Genomic DNA, 16,521 nt, shown 5'->3' on the forward strand with positions numbered 1-16,521 from the left:
TTCTCCTTTTCTGTTGAATTTCTGGAATTTTGATTATAATGTGTTATGAAGTTCACATAATCCTGGCTAAGTGAAGTTCTATATGCCTTTTGTAGTTGGATACTGAATTTTCCCCCTAGCTTTGGAAAGATTTCTCCTATAATTTCTGTGAATAAATATTTTTATACATTTTGAGTTGTCTTCTGATTTTTCCATTATTCCTGTAATTCTGATCTTTTAGTCATCTACCAGCTGTTGGATCCAGCTTGCATGCTGTCTTTTCGTTTTTAGGATACCATGGAGTTTATGATCTGCTACATTCACCTCATCTTCAATTTTTAATACTCTGTCCTCATATTGGCCAAATCTGCTACCCATGATTTCTATCTAATTTTTCCTCTCTTATATTTCTGCTTTTTTTTTCATAATTTCTAATTCTTTACCAAAGTGGTCATTATATCTTGCACTGTCTTGTTTAAATTGATGAGTCTCTTCCTTCCTTAAGGTTGTAAACATTTTACTCTAAGATCCTTTGTTTAATAAAAATCCTTTTTAAGCATGCTAAACCTCTTCATTTTGAGCTCTTCTAATATTTTGAGTATTTTGTTTTTGAGTTCTTTGCTTGTAAAGTCCTCCACTTCAGTGTATGTGAGATGAGCTTTTGTAGAATTAAGGGTCTGGGGAGGTGTCTGGTTGCCTTGCTTTTTCACATTTCTGTTTTGGCGCTGCGGGCTGAAGATCAGGTAGGATATAAATGCTCTCATCATCGTGGATATCTCCTTAGCTAGAATCTGTCTCCCTGTGATATTTTCTTGTGTTTGGTTATGCAGTGGTGTTTGCACCCTATTTAGACCTACTCCGCATATTTCGTATTTGTGGGTCTTGTACTCTAACCTTCTTCTGCGGGCTTATGTGTGTGGAGACAAGTCCCCCTTCCTGGGAGCCAGGGTTAGCATTTCAGACTGCTTTGTTTTTTCTCTGCATTTTCTCTTCAGTTTCTCCAGTGTCCCTGGGATTTCTAGTTTTCTTGTAAGGTCTTTCTTGATTCCTGGAGCACTTTCCCTTTTCTCTTTGCTAAGTTGTTGTTTGTCAGGTGTTACAGTTCCAAGCTTAGAGCGACTGTGAGATGCAGCTGAATGTGACTCCACTATCTTCCCCCCATTTAGAACTTTAAATAACGTTCACATAAAGCATCTAGCTTGCTGCCCGGCACACAGTCAATTTCAGCTATGCTTTAAAAAAAATCTGAGGTGCTATTAACAAAGTATATCAGGAATACGTCAAAGTGACAGCAAGATGTACTTCGGCAATAAATGACAACTGTTTCTAATTTATATTTTAAAAATGTTCAGTAGTTTTACTTCATTGTTAGGAACAGTCACGACTGCTCATGACTGAATGATCACCGTTAGGAACTGTTACTTGCCAAACATTCGTGAGGCTTCAAATGGCCCAGACCTGTTCTGCGCACCCTGCAAACGTTACTGTACTCCTGAGCTGGTGCCAATGCGGAAATCAGGATTCGTAAGTGTTACATGACTTGTTCCAAGGTACAGGCAGTAAGTAGGGGAGGCACATTTAAATGCAGGTGGTCTGACTCTAAAGTCTGCATTTTACAGCTTCTTTCTCTGGCCTTTGCTCTAGGTCTGAACAATGCTCACAGAAAGCTATCCAAGGGGAGAAAGACATGGATTCGTTTTGACGTATTATGACAAAATACTTAAATTACAGCCTTTATGATCAACACGTTACACCAGTTTGCACCACTGGTGGTACATGCCTGACTGTCCCATCAGGCAGGGTGAACCACTGGTGGTAGAAGTGGTACAGTCATGCATGGGAAAAGTCATGCATGTACCACCAGTGGTTCCAGCCACCCAACAGCAAGACATACAAGTTACATCCCCGTCATGATGTGGTAAAGGCTGGGAAAAAGGTCGCTTTGATTAATAGTCCCAGCAGAACTAAAAGCATGGTTCGTCAAAATATGTATCAATTCAAAATGCAATGTTTGGAAATTACAATTTCTACCCATCTGCCATTTAACCACCCATCCACTCATCTTATTTCAATCAGAATTAAAGGGCTGGGGCTTTAGCTCAATGGTGCAGTGCCTGCCTGGCACATGCAAGGTCCTGAGTTCGCTTCCCTGCACCGCTGCCCCTGCAAAAAGAATTAAAGGCCATTCTGAAAATTACATATGTACATACAAGTTTCTTCTAGAGAAAGAAACAGTGACTATTCCCCTATAAGTAGATGAAAACTTCAAATTAAGAGTGGTGCTATTCCCATCTTATTCCAAAGGAAACTTAGTTTGCTATTAACATGAAGATCATAAATCAGTAACCTTTTGGAAAATACAGTAAACATTGTATGTAAAGCCAGTTTTTCTGGGGAAGAGAGGATCCTTAACTCTGTCCATATTCCCCAAGAACATCACGACCCACTCCTTATGAATTTCAAAAGTGTACAGACTAAGGCACAACCAAACATGTGGCGGGAAAACTTTTCCAACCTCCCAGAGCCTTTGAAAATTTCTTAATGCCATTCATCTTCAGTACATTCTGACAGCTGGAATGGTCAGAAAATTACGTGCTTCATTATGTAAGGCCTGCAATAGGAAACAACCAGTAGAAATTAATTTTTCAGGGCACTCATTAAAATGTCCACTGAACACTGTTGTACTGTTTTGATCAACAGGATGAGATGACAGATAGAAAGGGAAGGTGAACGACTGTCCTTAGATATGTACAACAAAGGAAATTTTTTTCATCATTTTCACCTTTCCTGAAGTGAGAGAGATCAATAAAGCACCAATCAATTCTCATAAGAAAGCCAAAACAAAGTAAAAACCTTAAACTGCTTTTTCTAAGAAGAGAGGAGACATAAGCAAGTGAGAGAGAAAAGCTTAATTGAAAAGTGAAGGTGATGCCAAAATGACTGACTATTTACAAGAAAAAGCAAACTGCAAATCAAAACCTCATAGAGAAGAATGAGTTAAAAATGTTCCTTGGTTCATGAATACTTTTATTTGCAAACCATGTGGTCTGCAAACAGAACTGTTTGGCAAAATTTTATTCTGTTTGCAAACTCCACACTGGGTGACAAACATGACCGCAGCCATCTTTACCCACACAAACACAAACGTGGTCATCCTTTCCAAAATCGTAGAACAGATTAAATTTGGGAAGCAACGTACAGCTGTGTGTGTGTGTGTGTGTGTGTGTGTGTATACACTACACATACACATATATAAATTGAAATGTCTGAATATAAAACCAGTAGAAGTAATAAGAAGAAAGCTCAACTACAAACTGCTTTCCAAAAACATGAAAATAGAATGATGCTGTGAAACCTGGCTGAATATTGAACTGAACCACCTTTTGTCTTTCTATTACAGGCTGAACCTGCAGCTCCAGCCTTCAGAACCCTGACCGAGGATCTCACGGGAATCTCCCAGCATTTTCTCTGTCAAGACTCCCTTCTTAAATAATGACCCTTTCCTGATGACATGGCTCTGCGGTGCTCCTATGCTCCTGATTTGAAACTGTTATAGAAGCTTCTCTGCAGTATATGAAGCTCTCAGAAGTGTAGGGAAAGAGAGAGGTCAGCAGAAGAGAGGATGATAAGGCTGGCAGCTAAACTGTAAGACAGTGATGGGAATAGGCTTGACCACACCGTACACCATGGGCAGAGCTCCAGAGGTCTCAGTTCCCCTCTTTATCTGACTACAAATACACAGCACGTATTCACTTCCAAAAACAGATATAAAACACAAAACCAGGATATGCCAATACAAGTACAAAACATGAACTCATCTATCTAATACTGTATAGGACAATTCCTGAAAAATTAGACTTCTAGAAACAGACTTAGTAATCTACAAAGTCAAATACAGTACTACTCTCTGAGGTCACAAACAACATGCAGATTTAGAAAAACGGTTGGGTGATTTTATTGTCATCATTTAATCTATAACCCTTATTTTCCAATTTAGGAAGTAGAGATAATTAGCAATTTCTGGAATCATAAAGTTTTAAAAAAATTATTAATTACTGGGCTTTTATCCCTAGAGAATCAGAATCTCAGCGATTAGGAAATTTGTAAAAGACTATTTTTAAAATCTCTGTAGTGTGATCTGGACATGGTGCATCTGAGAACCAACAGTTGAAAATGCAGACCCACTTCAGTAGGTTACTTCACCTCCAGTCTATACCTGACCGCTCTGTGTTCCTTGAACTCATGACCTTTATCCACAAGGAGTCAGGAAAAACAAGTGAAGTTTAGAACTGAGGAACCTTCAGATAGAGGCCTCTGGGAGGTGGTCAAACAAAAGTGTCCTCTATCATTCTGCAAAGGGAGGAGGTTAGGCAGGAAGCAATGTGCTTTTACCAGGCCAAGGTGGTCCTCAGACATAGTAGTCATGAAAATGCTGCAGTGGTTAGGAAAATGCTACCTTAGACATAGGTCACCGCAGACCTCTAGTCTTGCTTGGAACCCAATCTCTATGTCAACGTCACTTCAAGGGGAAAAGTGACTTGCAATCTCTGAATGAGTAAGACGGACAAGACAACTGCTATTTCAGTCATCCTCATAGAAGAGATATAATTTCAATTTCTAGAGAAATTCACTAAGCCCATAGGTAGTCAAGGCGGCCGTCCTGTCCACCTGTGTAAAGGACACTAGGAGTAAGTTTTTTTTTTAGTTCTTTATATATTCTAGCTACTAGTCCTGTTCAGAGAAATAGCTGACAAATATTTCTCCCATTCTATGGGTTGTCTCTACTCTGTTGACTGTTTCATTTGTTGTACAGAAGCTTTTTAAATTTGCTATGATCTCATTTTCTGATTGTTGGACTTATTTCTTATGCAACTGGAGTTCTGTGCAGGACGTTCCTACCCACCCCTATTTCTTAAGTGTTTCATCTGTTTTATATTCCAGCAGATTCAGTATTTCTGTCCTTATATCTAGGTCTCTGATCTACTTTGATTTGATTTCAGTATAGGCTAAGAGACATGGCTCTAGAGTGACTGTGTATCCACATCTCTGTGTGGCTTGGATGTGGAAGGCTGTCAAAACAGTTTCACAGGAACTAAGATTTTCAACGTGCGAAGTAACTGGACTTCTCCTGTACGAAGATGGCCAACAACAGGAAGAATGTACAGAAGTTACCATTAAAAAGAACGGAAGTGGGAAACAAGTGCCAGTCATGGACAGCAGAGGGTTCCGTCCCATCCTATACTCTTCTAATCACCCCAATCCTCTCCCGGAAAACAAGCACATTTCAAACAGTCATGGCCAAGAGCCATCTCTAAGTGAGGCTAAGGGACTGTGGCTATAATAGTCCCCAGAAGCCCTTGGGATCCTCACGTTGCTAACGTCCTCTACCATTTAGGCCAGGAGGTGGTCACCTGAGGTAAAGAGTCTCTGGTACTGTGCATCCTCTCCCTTCCTTTCCTTTCATCTCTAGAATCGATGACATGTCACCTCAGGAAGGTTACCTATCCCTGGGCTGTTTTTTCCAGTAGCATTCTAGTCTCCACAGACCAAAAGGTAGACTCACAAAAGACAAGGAAAATCCATTCCTAGGAAGAACAGCCTCACTATCCACTCACTCAGCAATGACTTACTTAGCCTCTCCTCTGCACGGGGTCTGGTTCAGGCAGAGGGATACTGAGCATACTACTCTCAGAAATCTGTGTGACCCTCCTATTTCCTGAACTCCTTCGAATTTATACTCCATTATCTCCTCTGGGGGTCCCTTTCTAACCAATCCAATCAAACCTGCACCACCTTTTCGGAGTCACTCTTCCCCCTTCTTTCCCCTCAAAACGCTATCTCACATGTTTCCCTTATTTTTGCCTTTAGTTGTTTTTCTCCTTCCACTGGTATCTAAATTCAAGGGCTTTTTGCCTGCTTTATTCACATTCGCGTCTCTGGTGACTATAGCAGTAGCTGGCAAATGGTAGGTATAGGACAAATCCTACTGGTTCACACACATGACAACACCTGTGTCCGAACACAGAGATGTGGACACACAGTCACTCTAGCATTCACCTGTCAGCAGTATGACAAGCCACAGATTATCTTACTGCATTGCCAAGCAAAAGTTCCTTTTCTTGGACATAAAATTCAGAAATACTCAAACTGCAGACGTTTATTCTTAGCTTAGTTTTGCTTTGGCTCTTTGTCCCTAGCCACTTCTCCCTTCATGTATTGAGCACCATCTTTTTCTACCGACAGCACTTACCTTGAGACACATCTCACAGAATTTATAACCACGTCCCCACCCAGCTAACTGTATGTCTATCCACAACGTCAAAGCAGCTCCACAACGCATGAGAAGGGGGTCACATGCCTAATCCTTCTTTCCAAATGCAATCTTTGTTATTTTAAAAATGGGCACATATGTGAACTAAAGCAGACTAACAATTTATATTTCACACGTAATAAAACCTTCCTATGCTCCTGCTCCAGTATTTCTTCTAAACCAAAGAATAAGTTGTAATAATTTTCAAGAGATAGATTTGAAAATACAAAGAAATAATTATAGTCACTAACTCTTAAGAAACAATGACAGGGGCCGGAGATGTAGCTCAGCGGCTCAAGTGCCCACCTGGCAAGCACAAAGTCCTGAGTTTGATTCCCCGTAAGAAAAAAGAGACGATGACAAACAAGAAAAAATGAGTGGAAGTCACTAACGCTGATCCATCTGGTTCTCCTACCTATCACGCGATCTGTGGCCAGCCTAAAAGGAAGCCAATATCCCTGATGTGCTCACCATCCAAAACTTTTCTGAGGATCAAATAAATTAATTCTGGGAGAGGGTCTAAGCTACAAAGCAACTGTCAAATGAAAGGCATAATGACTTTGACTAAGGGGAAACCTTCATAATCATTCCTCAAAACACAGTGAAGTTTAGGGTAGTTTTTTCTCACTCTCCTTATGCCTTGAACCAGTACGCTACAGAAAGTAATTTTGTACAGATATATTTGGGGATATACCTTTGACTGAATTGTCCGCAGATTAACCAGATGAATGTCGCAGGGCAGAGATGACAGTAATGGAGGGAATTCATGCAGCAGCTTAGCGGTAGATGAGAACTCTGCTTGTACTGTCATTGGAAAGACTGGGTGGTTCAGGAAGGACGAAGTGAGGTGGCTGAGAAGGGAGGGGTAACCAACCGAGCCCATTTCTTCTTGCTATCAAGAGAAAACAAAACTGTTTCAAAGTTGTATTTCAGTTCCCATCATATTAACTGAAGTACTTCATAAAATTTAAATACAAAAATATATTTGTACTTTGACTTTATGATGTTCATACGTTTAAAATGTCTCTTCCACTGATTTAATACTAAAAATATTTTCCACAAATGTTTTTGCATTAAGTATAACTTTTTATAAAAACTCCCAAACTATCACAAAACTCCCACATTACAAGGATTGTGAGGCCCTTACTCTACCTTATGTCATTAAAGTCATCGCTCTCTTTTTGCAGGTACCAATGACTATATCCTCATGGTTTCATTTACACACTCAATAAGGTCATAAAGGCACACGTAGATTCAAAGCCCTGCTCCATAAGTGTTATAACATTATAGAAGGTCAATGGTACCCAATGACAGTTTATTTTATTTTACTATTTTATTTTATTTTTTTGGTTTTTCTCCGGTACTGGGAACCGAACTCACGACCTTGCGCTTGCCAGGCAGGCGCTTTGCCGCTGAGCTAAATCCCCAGCCCCCCAATGACAGTTTAAAAAAACTCTCAAAGTAAATCCAGTTTTAAAATATAAATGAACAGGTATAACATCTCCATTATCTAACTGTTTCTTTAACTTTGGTAAATCATTGCCAAGTTGTTTCCCTCTGTTTTATTCTAAAAACAGGAATTATTATACATGTAATTGCATAATTACTATAATTTAAAAATACTTCAGTCTTTGCTATGATGTACGCTTATTAGGCAACATTTCTGTGTGTTCAAACATCAGATAAATCTACCAGGGTTAGAGATACACATGTGCTAGAAGACATACAAAATTAAGTAAACCAGTGCCTAAGTAGAACCTTAACCAATAATGCCTAACAAGTTAAAAACAGACATAGAAAAAGAAAAATACTTGTGTAGAAATGTGCTTTGATCATCAGCTACACTGGAAGCGAATTCAATTTTATAATAAAATGACTATTTCAATAGTTATTTTCTGATTCTGCACCCTGTTTGTAATACAGGACTCAAAAGGCTTGGCTACTTATCTGTGTGAAAAGATGGGATTTATGAAGATATAGAGCTTAAAATTCAGAATGTCAGATTAGCAATGGACAGAAAGGTGCTAGCAAAAAGCAAGCAGCATTATGCCAGTGGCTAATAGTAGATGTCATTGCAATTCAGACCATGGAGAGAGAAAAAACTTGAAAGGCAACACAGAGACATTGCAGAATTAAGCTACTGACAAAAAGAATTAGGCCTGAAAGAGTTATATGAAAACATATCCATTCCACATTCTGTTTTTAGAAAAAGATTAAATAAAGCACATAAAATAATATTCTCCAACAATAGAGCCATTTAATGCAGCCCGTAGAATAACATGAATAGAAAGAGAACATTTTCAACAACACACTTAAATGTGTTCCCAGTTCAAAGGACTTCATAATCTAGGTCAGGATTGCTGACAAAATCATTTTTTGAGTAATAAAAGATAAAAGAGGCTAACAGAAAGGAAAACACCTGCCTTATCAGATTCAAAAGGCATAAGTCCATTCTAGGTCAAGATACACTCAGAAAAAGCTCTCGAGCTTTCTTCTACATTCGTGGAGGAATCCTTGGACACTTCAGTGAACTGACAGGATACTTCCTGACTGAACTTCTATGTCTTAGAAGCAATAATATGCATATATGTCTCAATCCTACAAGCCACATCGGTTTTCCTGCCTCTGGGTACTTCCCCCCAAATGACACACCAGAACAACTAGGGGTGGGGGGTTGTAAGACAAAGATGCTTGGGTCCTAACTCAAACCCACGAAATCAGAATCTCTAGGAGTGAGGCTCTGGAAACGTGAAGGTGGAAAGCCTGTGCAGGTGAAGCCGCGGGTCAGCCACACGGGGCTCTAGGCATCTGCCGGCAGAGTGCCTGCCCAGTCACCTCCCAACCTTCTACAGCAAATAGCTCTTCTGGAATAAAAATCACAAACTTCACCCTTTAGCTGTTTTAAGATTCAAAAAACAAGGTTCGAACTCAAAGATGTTTGGAAGAAAGTACTGTAAAGAAAACAATGTCATGAAGGCAAGTACTTTGAGAATTAAGACTGTGCAGTTCATTGCCCTTGGCAAGATAAGAAAGAAAGTGCTGAAAGAGTTGTGGTTCTGGGCCACTGGCACAAGAAACAAACTCCACTCACTGTTGGAGGAAGGCCACACCAGGGAGACAAAGCCCGACCTAGGTCCCACCGTTCATGTACTTTCCCATACTTACAAGGGGCTCAACAGGACATGTAACTACTGAACTATCAGTATTTTTATTATTCTCCTAAAACAATAATCTTTTAAGTCTTAGGATAAACTCAAAATGCAGAAAATATGCTGCTATGGATAATTTTATGTGTTTGTTTCACCTAGGAATGGCTTCCCAACCATGTAGTAACTGACATTGCTATTATGAATACTATTGTTTCTTGTTGTTTGCCTTCAGACTGTGTGAGTCTAGCTGTCTCACTGCAGCTTGCTTGATGTTAAAGAGTTGCAGCGCATTCTGACCCAAACCACACAAAGCTGAAGTCTTCTGCACTGAGCTACAGCCCTGATTCCCGAAGGCAGAACCTGCCAGGCTCCTTGGTGCCCTTTATTAAAGCTCACTTGAGTTATCTGATCTTTCACCACCAAGGGCTTCCACTGGATCTAATAAAAATTTGCTAAATTATGTAAGATAGTAAGAGATCGTTTTTTAGTCATCTTTGTTTACTCCATTTGACCTGACATATGGGGAGACCTTAATAAATATTTGTTAAAGTAAACCTATTAAGTAAACGTGATATAAATAAGTGAATACTGTGGAAGGAAAGAGGGAAGTAAAAAAGACAAAGAGGGAGAAAGAGAAAAGAAATGAACAGATGTGAAACCACAACTTTCAGAGATAAGTATCACCTAGATCAGAAATGAACACCGGCGGTCTGTGACCAAGCTTTATCTGTAGGTATGTTTTGGTAGGTATGGATGATACTAACACTTTTTTTTTTCTTTAATTTACTTCTTTAAAAATTGTACTAAGAAAACTTCTAAAAAGTATTTTTTGGTGTTTTAGAAACTGGCATTTTGAGTCACACAGGGCAGCACTCCCACACAGAAAACGTGGGCCAGGGCCCAGATGTGGCTCCAGGTGGGTTACAGGTCCTCAGCATCACTACGGACTTTCTGATCACTTCCTGTAAACCTGGCTGATGGCTCCACGCCATCACTTTCCTATGCCCTTTCTGCATTTGAGTTTTTAATCAGATTTCTCGCAGTTTTGTCTCCTTATAGGTCATGAACTGGAATCCAGAGGTGAAATGACACACTGTAGCAACTGAATACTTCCAGGGCTTCTAAATCCTCAATGGTGACTTTTTCATCCCAATAAAACCATTAAAACCCTTCCCTTTATTGAGGGGCGTTCCCCATTTCACTTTTCATCATCCATACTTTAGATGTTACAGTTTGAGTTGAAAGTAAAAACACTGCCTTGACAATTTAAGTTACAGGATACATAATATTTTCAAATCAACTGTTTGTAACCAATTTCACCAGAAATTAAAATATATTTTCTCTTCTCTAGTCCATTTTTTATTTAAAAGAAGCTACCGATTTAAGCCCCAGAATCTATACTTAAGTAAAACATAAATTTAAACATTAGATTATAGAAACATTGGATCAAATTTAAATCAATTACTATCCAAGGAATTTTGAACAGGAATCAACACATTATGTAATGTCTAAGTGAAAGCTTTATAGATCTGACATGAAAATTTTTATTGCCATAGTTAACAGAAGTTTTATAGATGAGTGTCAATATAAAGAGGCAAACATACATGCCAGAAACATTTTCAGGAGAAGCAAAAAGACAGTAGCTGCCAACATTCAGACAATCCCTTTCCTCTGCAGTTTTTGCTCTTAAAACTAAGCTGTTTTGTCAGTAATTGATTTAAACTCCAAGTCTCAAGAACTGGTTCAAATCTTGACATGTAAAATGGATATTAATTATTTTCTCTAAAAGATTCTAAATGCTGGAAGACTTCTTTGCTATAAATAGCTGCTTCCATTTCATTCTGTCAACTAGTATTTTATTTGTAGAACACCTACCATAGCCAAGGAAGCCCTGTAGCTCACCCACAAGGAAGTGGACACACGCTTGGAATCTGGCAGTAGGAACAGAACGCGCATATGATGAAGATACAACAAGCAGAAGTGAGAGAACAGTGGCATGATGAGCTGCAAAAGCTCATTCACCTACACATTTTGTAGCCATTCATGATACACAGTGGGTGCTTCCTTGGATAGGAACAATCCCACCAGCAGAAAAATACGGAGCCTCCATGCTCATGGAGTTACGGGGTGAAGGAAAAGACAGTTGTCAAATAATCACACACATGCATGAAGGTGACATGCAGAGTTTAGCAGAAACATAAGGAAATGGGAGAAGATGGGGTCAAGAGCAGTTGATTTGAGTTTTGATGTGAAGACTCCTAGAGTTTGCTAAGCAGAGGGGGTGGTGGGGAATGTGCAGAGCGCCCTGGGGAAGAAGACTTTGGAAGAAGTGCGAGAGAAAAGCAAGCCAGGGAGCCTAAAGCAGGAATGGTGAGCGGCACGCAAGAAGCCAGGGGACAAGCAGGGCTCCAGCCATGAGGAACTCTCCGGGCCATAGGAAGGACTTCGGCTTGTTTGCTGATGACAGTGAGAAGATGCTACAGGAGCTCAACAGTAGGCCAGAAAGCTAGATTTTGTTTATAAAACACCAAAAATAAACAAACTGTTTTGCCTCCTGAGTTAGGAACAGGTATGGCAGAAAGAGGAAGGCAGGGCGGATGTGTAGGAGCCACATTCAGGACACACTTGATAGTTCGGACCAGGGAGCTCCAGGTACACTTACGAACACAGAAGGGAATACTGCGAAGGATTCAGATAAACACTAGGAAGGACTCAGAAAGGCGAGTTTGGAGGTCAGAGATGAGACCAAGCTGGGGTTATGTGTTTTGTGGATCCCACCTGTGCAGCAGTAGTGAATGAAAGCTCAGAGTAGACAAGATCGCCAGGAGATAGCACGTAACGTGACAAAGGAGAGGAAGGGTGCCAAACCTTCAGGGACCTCGTACTTAATGGTTGAGTAAAGAACTATCCGAGAGGTAAAGAACTGCCCGAGAGCTGGGAGGAAAACTAAGTAAGCACGGCAGCGTGGAAGCTCTGGCCAGGCAGTATTTTAAGAAGCAACAATGGTGTCAAATCCTGCTGAAAAGTGAAGTAAGATCATGACAAAAAGTATCCGTGGAATCCTGGGACACCGGCAAGAGCCCCCAGTGCACAGAGGCAGGTAAAGCCAGCCTGACATAAAACGAACGCGCGAAGGAAGTGATGAGCTCAGCTCAGGACACTGGCTAGCTGGGCAGGAAAGGGCATAGCCCAGGGGAAAGGAGAGCGAGCCTGACAGCCCGCTGTTTTGTTTTTAGTTTTAAACGATGAACAAGGATTGCTTAAAAGCCAACTGAAAGGATCTTCTAGGGGAGTGCTGGCTGTGAGAGGGAGGGGAGAGAAAAGGGAGCGGGTGGGCAGAGTGGCGAAAGGATCCCGAGGATGGTGAAGGAGTAAGGGGTGAGGGCCAAGGGCAGGCGCAGGGATTGGCCTCAGACGAGAGGGGGCCCCTGGGTATCAGAAGCAAAGGCACACAGGGCACCTACGCCAGACAGCTCGGCCTAATGCTGTTCTCCCTCCGAGGTGGAACGTGCGGTCCCCGCGGAAAGGAGTAGAAGACTGGAAACGGCAGGTGCAGGAAAGAGAACGCACAGAGTCCGGCGCCATCTAGGTTCAGAAGCAGTACTCTGAAGAGAACTCTGGGATCACTTTGCTGACTCCCGAGTAACAGCTGGCAGGTTGCTTGGCTCTAGCACAGCTTTTGCCAGACTGCTTACCACAGAATGCTAGATTCTTGCTTAGAAGAGTAAAAACTGATGAAGAGAGGACAGACAAATCCATTTCAATTGATAAATCTAACACCAGAACGAGACCACCAAGGATGTGAATGAATTCTACCAATCCAAACTAATCTCCTAAATAGGTAAGTTCTGTTTTTTAATCATAATTAAGCCCATTTTTCTCACTCTAATTTCTTTCAGGATAATTTCAGGGAATTCCACCCAAACTGCTTCACTGACATTATTTTTATCGCCATAGTAAATACTGAGAAAAAATAAAATGGCATAAGCCAGCCATGGTGGTGGAAATTCTAATTCCAGCACTCTCAGAGGCTGAGGAAGGAAGATAAAAAGTTTGTCAGTGAGACCTTGTCTCAAAATAAAAAGTGGGCCTGGGACACAGCTTAGTGCAAAGGCCCTAGGTTTACTCTGTAGCACTGCAAGCAAAACAAAATAAAACCTAAATGCAAATCTTACACAATATTTATAAGTTAACGTCAGTGAAAGTGAGTGTAGTCTGTTACAAAGACATCTGTGTAGAGGAAATTTTAATATAAATGAAAGAGTGAAAGGTCATCATTTCAAATTTGGTGCGACAAAGAGCAACCAACATCAGAATACGGTAGTTATTTTTTCCTACCGTATCTATGCCACTTCTTTTTTCTAGCAGTATTCGAAATAAATTAGCAGTAATCTTGTTATCATGGACACCTTGGCCAAGGCCACGATTATCATCTTGCATGAGTCTTCTATCCATAATGACTTCAATGCGACCTAATAAACAAATAAACCAATAAAAAAAAGTGACCAAGATTATTTAATACAGATATTCAGTGAAGATCATTTCAATGGAAAGCACAACGTCTTGCTGTAAATTTCACTTCTGGTTAAGGAGGTCGATCTGGACACCCCACCATAAGGAGTTCTCTTGATGGTAGCACAAGGGGAACACGCTCTCCAGCATGTCCACCTCCCCACATTCCCCATCTGCCCATGATGTGAAATCGTTATCTCCATAAGTGAATTCAATTCTTTCCCATATAAATTCACACGATTTTCTTTAGTGAGGGCCACAAAGAAAAATGAAACGTAGTCATTTCTTTGTGTATGGGAGCACAGACAACATGGGGTACCTGACGTAAAACGTGGGCTTGTGACAAACACACAAGGGACCTGTGCTCAGTATTTGCCTGCCTCCTTCAGACATTTATTCTGGCAACTATCAAAAAGTAAGAAAGTGATAATACACATGGCTATCAAAAACTACGTAGAGAAAGGATCAAAGTAGCTCAATAGAAAGTTTAACAAAACTTAATCAGTGCCTATTGTCTATTTTCTCTTTTTCTGAATCACTTTCTCATTCTGAATTCCTGAAGCTGTATCTCTTTATTTCTGAATCTTAATCACTTTTACTTTTCTTGTTTGCAGAGGTAGTAGGAGAAAATGACCATGGTGCAGATGAGAACTAAGTTTGATCCACAACTTCACATCTGTGCAAACTTAAGCAAGTTTTATCTAAGCTTTCAGTACCTTTTTTGTAGTCCCTAAATGACAATGAAGACAGAGATCTCTACAAACAACAGGTGACCAGGAGAAGAGAGTTATCTTTAAAAACAACTGTGACATTGAGGTCTGGGTCTCCTGTGCTCCATCTGACAACTGAGGGAACGCATCATATTATGTTGCTGTTATAAAATCCAAAATTAATTGATAGTCTAGTTCTCAAAAGAAAAAAGCTGGAGAGAAGACAGGCAGGTTGTAACTGGAAAGGATAATTAATATATTTGGCCACAGAACAATTATACACTTTGAAGTACAACCTTGCAGGGCAAAACAGAACTTCAGTAACACATACCACTTATCAAACTCGAAACACCCAAAGACTGCGCAGAGAGCAGCGTCAACCGGTACTCAGCATCCTGGATATACACCATTGTCGTCATGGGGTAGACATTTGCTTGAAGAGGCAGTTTCTTCATTGTTAATCTAGGCTGAATCTATAAAACCCAAAAATTCTCTTTTAAAAATGTGATATTTACATACCTACTCACAAATTAGTATTAGCATTGAGTTTCCTTCCAAAGACAGAAGACGGCTTGCTTTCTTGTTCAAGCAAATAAATAAATAAATAGTAAGAATTAAACTGTTCCTCAGAACAGTAGGATGAAAAAAGACATGGATCTTAGAAAACAATTTTTAAGTAAGAAAGGTAGGACTCGTCCAGATTTTTAAAATAAGCATTTTTATTTAAATTTAGAATCAAAAATTCCTAACAAAAGTCTTCTAGCTTCCCATATTTGCATAAAACAAATTATAAAGGTATTAAGTATTCATTTCTCATCTAAATCTAACACACTGCTTTTGTAATGAATGCTAAGCACAATAGCTCTCTATCCGCTTTCAAGAAATACCTCTTATTATTCCTGAATCAGTTTTAATAAATACCTCAGATCTCCCCACCAAATCCTCCAACATTATTACACTATAATCAAATGCATATTTATATTTAAAAACCAATGTTTACTCTTCTGGTTTGGTTTCAGTGTAGGTAGTTCTACATTCCAATTTCTCATATCCTAGTATCTGAGTCCATGAAACAGAACTTTATCTACTGAGAGACTGTCAGGGCCCCAAAGCCAGTCTGGGTTGCAGTGACTTCGCTCTCACCTCAGGACCTTATCATCCTTGAGACTTGAGAAAAGGAGAGCTGCAAAGTTAGCATAATAGTTAATACACACTGAGCGACTGTTAACGGGAAGATAGTCTGAGGGAGTACTACTGGGCCCGATCTTCAATGCTCTCAACAACTCTGCAGTGCATCCCTCAACTTACTGTCCTGGGCTGAACAATGTCTCTTCCCTCCAAATCTACCTCTCCACACAACCAGTGAATTGGATCTTACTGTGAAAGAGAGTCTCTGCAGAAACAGAGAAGACCATGAAGGGTCAGTCCTTACCCAATGCTTGCTGTGCTTATAAGTAGAGAGAGATTTGGATACAGGGAGATACAGAGACATAGGGAGAACCACGAGGCCACAAAGGAAGAAACTGGAGTTCTCATCTGATTAAGTAAGGAATGGCAACTAAGAAATGCCAGGTTGTTGGCAGCCACCGGGCTAGCGAGAGGCCAGGAAGGATGTTCTCTTAGAATCTCTGAAATCATTTTCCCTTTCTCCTTTCCAATGCTACCCTTCCCACCCCGATTAATTAATATCATTACACTTATAGAAAAGATGCTTCAAGGGGCTGGGGATTTAGCTCAGCGGCAAAGCGCCTGCCTGGCAAGCGCAAGGTCGTGAGTTTGGTTCCTGGTACCGGAGAAAAACTAAAAAAAAAAAAAAAAAAATAGAAAAGATGCTTCAAACTACCACAGCAGTGCTACTGTT

The 16,521-nt window shown here is 40.3% G+C and overlaps 1 protein-coding gene across 1 annotated transcript in view; it reads right to left on the reverse strand.

The window, feature by feature from the left end:
* Man2a1 (mannosidase, alpha, class 2A, member 1) overlaps positions 1–16,521 on the reverse strand; it is a 163,385-nt gene that overhangs the window by 13,111 nt on the left and 133,753 nt on the right. Inside the window, exons 18-20 of the mRNA XM_005382174.2 lie at positions 14,992–15,133; positions 13,777–13,910; positions 6,984–7,181 (exon numbers count right to left, since the gene is read on the reverse strand). Of these exons, the coding sequence (XP_005382231.1) occupies positions 6,984–7,181; positions 13,777–13,910; positions 14,992–15,133 (474 nt within the window). The remainder of the gene's footprint in view (positions 1–6,983; positions 7,182–13,776; positions 13,911–14,991; positions 15,134–16,521) is intronic.

This window comes from Chinchilla lanigera, unplaced genomic scaffold (genome assembly GCF_000276665.1).
Source record: "Chinchilla lanigera isolate Chin_1 unplaced genomic scaffold, ChiLan1.0 scaffold00017, whole genome shotgun sequence".
Classification (NCBI taxonomy): domain Eukaryota; kingdom Metazoa; phylum Chordata; class Mammalia; order Rodentia; family Chinchillidae; genus Chinchilla; species Chinchilla lanigera.